Raw genomic sequence first — 5,736 nt, 5'->3', positions numbered from 1 at the left:
GGGAGCCTTGAAGAGGATTAAATCACTTGAAGATCTACTCAAACACCATTTAAATCTTGTCTTTAACTTGGTTAGCTTACTACATTATGAACAATTTATGTTTATTTGTACTTGATTTGGTAGTCATGAGCCTTATGGGCTAAACACTTGAGTTGTCTAAACTATGTTGAAGCTTATGAACATGTGATAATATGGAAGTAGATGTGATGATTGTTCTTGTTAATCTTCATGTTGACACTTGATCTTGTTCTTGGAATTCATATGCATGCTTAAAGTTCTTGTTCTTGAATGTTTGCTCATAAGTATTTACATGTTGTTATGGAAAGCCCATGTAGAGATTATGATTATTGAATCTTGTTAACTTGTTAGTATGATTCATAACATGAAACTAGGAATGGTGAGTGCTAATGTGATATGAACAATGATTTGAGCTTGTGTGTGAATTCTTGCATCTAGATTTGGAAAGATCAAAAGTATGTTTATATGAATTCTATAGTTTGTGTTCATGTTAGGTTGATGATTTAGGCCAAAGTTGTTAGCTAGCATGACCATGCTTGTGGTTCATATCAAGAACATGATGATAGTGCTAACTACTTGAAACCATGTTAGGGTGATTAGTGTGTTTCTCATATTAGTTTCCCCTAATTTGTAGAGTTAGGAGTTTTGACAAACAAATAACTCATGATTAAAGATTCACATCAACTTAGCAAGTGAGCTTAAAATAAAAAATTTTAGGTGATTAGAATGTTAATTCATTTTTAATTTTCCTAAGAATTATAGACTAGGAAGCCTTGATTGGGGACTTAGTTAAAATTAGAGCTTGCATCATCACAATCCCTTCCTTTTTCTTGTCACATGTGAATGAGTGGATACTTAGTTTAGGCAACCTTTTCTTAGATATTGTTATTTGTTAGAAATTTTAGTAGTTTATTAATTTTGCATGCTAAGTTAGAAAAATCAACCCAATCATTTGAAAAGGCTTTAAAGTAACAAAAGTTTAGTATTGAGACACCGCATCCAAGGATTGATATCCGGTTCTTACCGATTAGCTATATTACCACCCGACGGGTACACTTGCCCTTTGTGTGTGTAGTTAGTTTCTAGGTGAAAAACCATTTTAAAACTAAATTTGTGTGAAGAAAAACTCAATTAAAAATATATATATAATTCACGCACATCAAGTTTTTGGCGCCGTTGCCGGGGACGCGGTCTTCTTGAAAACGATTCGAGTTACTTATTTAGCCATTGTGAAAAGTGTACAAAGTTTGTGTCTACTTGTTCTATTTGCCTTTGCTTGATTAATTGAAAAAGAAAAAAAATGATTATTTGCTAGTTGTTTTTGTTTTTGTATATATTTTGTGCATTGTGCTCCTCCTTATTCCCTACAGGTCGTGCATGTCCGCAACCCCTGCTGCTGATATCATTGAGCCTTCAGCGGAGCCGGAGTGCGATCTTCATCGGAGACTGCGGGAGCGGTTCCGCGTGGTAGCCGAGGCGATTGAGACAAGCGCGGTGGACGACGACACCTTCTACGAGGTTCGGGTAGACATGGCGGACGCGGAAGAGAATAGGATCTTGAATGAAATTGGAAAACCGTCACTCGATGGTTTACCTGCGAGAATCAATGCACTGACAATCGACAATAATGATTTCGAGATCAAGGCTGGCACCATATCGATGTTGCAGAATGCGATACAGTTTTATGGCAAGGATCACGAGGATCCTAGTGTCCACATCGCGGGGTTTCTAGAGGTTTGTGCCACGTTTAGGATTCGTGACGCATCATCGGATGTTATCCGCCTTCGGCTCTTTCCGTTTTCATTACGGGATGGAGCCAAGGAGTGGCTTCTTTCACTTCCAGCTGGGTCTATCACTACATGGAATCAATTAGCTGAGAAGTTCCTTCAGAAATATTTCCATCCAGAGAAAACTGTTCGGTTGAGAACCAAGATTCTGAACTTTCGTCAGGACGAGTCCCCTTACGAGGCATGGGAGCGTTTCAAAGAGCTTATGAGAAAGGTCCCACATCACGGGTTGCCCAAGTAGCAACAGTGTCAGATCTTCTACCTTGGTTTGGACAGTTAGGGACAGATGATGGTTGATACATACTCAGGTGGGATATCGGCACGAAAAATGCCACCGAGGCATTTGAGATTCTTGAGAAGTGTACCGCGAAAAACCGGACGCAACAGCCCCCGAGGGGAAAGAATTCTCGGCAGGGAGTTCATCAGGTAGACGACTACATAGCCATGACAGCACGTATGGATGCCTTATCTTCGAAATTTGATCGAGTGATGGAAATGAACTCAAGAGGTTCTTCGAGTGGGGGAGCATATCAGGTAGGTGATTTTCCGACGGGAGAGATGTCACACGAGCATGTTGATTTCATGGGAAACCAATACCATCCTCAAAATAATCCCTACAGTAATACTTATAATCAGGGGTGGAAGAATCATCCAACCTTTAGTTGGAAGCCTGATGCTTCTAACCAGCATCCGCTCGGATTTGCTCCACGTCCCACAGCTCTAGCTCATGGAGCATATGGTCCACCTCGACCTCAGCAGGCACCTTCCTCTAGCGATCCTAGTGTGCATGATATGCTTAGTCAAATCTTAGCTGGTCAGAACACTCAAAAGGCGGAGAATGAGAAGCGCTTTAGGGAGTATGATGGCCGTTTCACGAGGCACGAGAGTGAGTTGAGAAGCCAAAAGGCTTCCATGTAGATCATTGAGAACCAAGTTGGCCAGATTGCCAAGATGTTGTCTGAGAGGCAACAGGGGGGCCTTCTGAGCAATACAGAGCCTAATCCAAATGCTACTGCAAAGGCCATCACGTTGAGAAGCGGCAAGACCGCTCAAGCCATCCCTTCGGCTGTTTCAGAAAAGCCAGTCGATGACGATGAGGTTGATGAGGAGATTGAGGCTGAGTCTCCGGGTGAGGTGCAATAGAGGCGAGTCCCAGCAAGTACCGCACGACCCAAGGAGCCAGTGAGAGAGTATGTCCCTCCCATTCCATATCCGGGGAGGTTGAAGAAGCAGAAAATGGAAGAACACTATGGTAAATTCCTCGAGCTTTTTAAGCAACTTCATATAAATTTAACTTTTGTCGAGGCACTTGCTCAAATGCCTAAGTATGCCAAGTTTCTGAAGGATATCCTATCCAACAAAAAGAAACTTGAGGAGCTTTCGCAGGTGACCTTGAATGAGGAGTGTTCAGCAGTTCTTCAGAACAAACTACCGAAGAAGATGAATGATCCTGGGAGTTTCACTATCCCGTGTTTGATCGGTAGTTTGTCGGTCAGTGATGCTTTAGCTGTTCTTGGAGCTAGCATAAACCTCATGCCATACACGGTTTTTGCTAAGCTAGACTTGGGAGAGCCCAAGCCGACTCGTATGAGCATTCAGCTAGCCGACAGTTCAGTGAAGTATCCTCGAGGCATAGTTGAGAATATGCTGGTGAAAATTGACAAGTTTGTCTTTCCTGTCGATTTCGTGATTCTGGACATGGATGAGGATAAAAACGTTCCACTTATCTTAGGTCGCCCGTTCCTAGCCACTGCGAGGGCCTTGATTGATGTCTGCACCGGTAGACTTACTCTTAGGGTTGATGACGAGGAGGTTACCTTTGATATAGGGAAATCCATGCAACACTCATAGAGTCAGGATGATACACTCTACTTCATTGAGACTATCAATACTTATGTGAGTGATCATCTTCATGCTACATTCGAGGAGGATGTTATGGACACACAGTTGATGGGTGGGGAGATTTTTGGTTCGCCTAGTGCGAACCGAATGATTAAGGAGGTGACCTGTTTGATAGGTCACGCATCTCCCCCGTGTCCCGAGGTTTTTGAGGTTGTGGATCGCGATGACTGAGCCTAAAGCACGCCCTTCTATTGAGGATCCACCTTCGGTTGAGCTTAAGGAGCTTCCAGATCACTTGGAGTATGCTTTCTTGGAGGGTGAGACTCATTTGCCTGTCATCATTTCTGCTGGATTGTCGAAAGAAGAAAAGGATCGATTGCTTGAAGTCTTGAAGCAGCACAAGAAGGCGATTGCTTGGAAGATTATGGATATAAAAGGGATCAATCCATCCTTTTGTACCCATAAGATCTTGATGGAGGAGGACTTTAAACCTGTAGTACAGCATCAGAGGCGTTTGAACCCGAACATGCAGGAGGTTGTGAAGAAAGAGGTCATCAAACTACTTGATGCAGGTTTGATATATCCAATCTCTGATTCACCTTGGGTTAGCCCTGTACAGGTAGTCCCGAAGAAAGGAGGAATGACAGTGGTGACCAATGAGAAAAACGAGTTGATTCCTACTCGTACTGTCACCGGATGGAGAGTTTGCATTGATTACCGCAAACTCAATGATGCCACGAGGAAGGATCACTTCCCCCTTCTTTTCATTGATCAGATGTTGGAGAGGTTGTCAGGCAGGATGTACTACTGCTTCCTTGATAGTTTTTCGGGCTATTTTCAGATTCCCATCTTTCCTGAGGATCAGGAGAAGAGGACATTCACATGTCCCTATGGCACATTCGCCTACCGGCGGGTGCCCTTTGGACTGTGCAATGCCCCGGCTACATTTCAGAGGTGTATGGTAGCCATTTTTCACGACATGATTGAGGACTCCATGGAGGTGTTCATGGATGATTTTTCTGTGTTTGGGAGTTCTTTTGATCAGTGTCTCGGGAATCTGAAAAAGATGTTGGCTGGATGTGAAGAGGCCAACCTTGTGTTAAACTGGGAGAAGTGCCACTTCATGGTGAAGGAGGGCATTGTGCTTGGGCACAAGATTTCACAGGCGGGGCTCAAGGTTGACCGAGCCAAAGTCGAGACGATTTCAAAGCTCCCGCCTCCCACATCCGTGAAATCTATTAGGAGTTTTCTGGGTCATGCAGGTTTTTACCGACGATTCATAAAGGACTTTTCCAAAATCGCTAGTCCCATGACTCAGCTCCTTGAGAAGGATGCCCAGTTTGTGTTCTCCGATGAATGCCTTCGGGCATTCGAGCTGTTGAAGGAGAAGTTGGTGAATGCCCCGATCATGGTTGCTCCCGACTGAGAGTTGCCATTTGAGTTGATGTGTGATGCGAGTGACTTCGCAGTCGGGGCTGTCTTGGGTCAAAGGAAAGATAAACACTTTCACCCGATTTACTATGCGAGCAAGACCTTGAATGACGCTCAGGAGCACTACACCACGACAGAGAAAGAGCTCCTAGCTGTGGTCTTTGCTTTCGATAAGTTTCGATCATATCTTGTCCTTTCCAAGACCATTGTGTACACGGATCATGCATCCCTTCGGTATCTCTTCAGCAAGCAGGATGCTAAACCGAGATTGATACGTTGGATTTTGTTGCTGCAAGAGTTTGACATTGAAATCCGTGATAAAAAAAGGGGCTGAAAATTTAGCAACCGATCATTTGTCTCGTCTTGAGCATTCCGAGGGGAAAGAAACTTGTGAGCCCAACATCAATGACAATTTCCCCCACGAGTTTCTCACGAGGATCGAGACTAGTGATGATTCCCCATGGTTTGCTGACTTTGCAAACTACTTAGCTAGTGGCATCCTGATCAAGGGGATGACCCATCAGCAGAAGCGAAAGTTCTTTGCGGATGTTAAGCATTACTTATGGGATGACCCTTACTTGTTTAGGGTAGGAGCGGATCGGATGATCCGGCGATGCGTGCATGGGGACGAGGCGAGGGATATTTTACGCGACTGTCA

General features: G+C 44.0%; 1 protein-coding gene across 1 annotated transcript; it reads left to right on the top strand.

Annotated features, from left to right (window-relative positions):
• Positions 1-3,041: 3,041 nt before the first annotated feature.
• On the top strand, positions 3,042-3,656 carry LOC110942698. The gene has a single exon (XM_022184467.1). The coding sequence runs from the start codon at positions 3,042-3,044 to the stop codon at positions 3,654-3,656; it is 615 nt and encodes a 204-aa protein (XP_022040159.1).
• The last annotated feature ends 2,080 nt before the right edge of the window (positions 3,657-5,736 follow it).

The sequence above is a fragment of the Helianthus annuus genome, chromosome 2 (genome assembly GCF_002127325.2).
Source record: "Helianthus annuus cultivar XRQ/B chromosome 2, HanXRQr2.0-SUNRISE, whole genome shotgun sequence".
NCBI lineage: Eukaryota > Viridiplantae > Streptophyta > Magnoliopsida > Asterales > Asteraceae > Helianthus > Helianthus annuus.
Note: the sequence above shows the minus strand (reverse complement) of the source record. Positions and strands in the feature narration are given on the sequence as shown.

What these genes read in the sequence shown, in the direction of transcription:
- LOC110942698 (XM_022184467.1), top strand. Translation starts at nt 3,042, where the DNA reads ATGGAAGAACACTATGGTAAATTCCTCGAGCTTTTTAAGCAACTTCAT.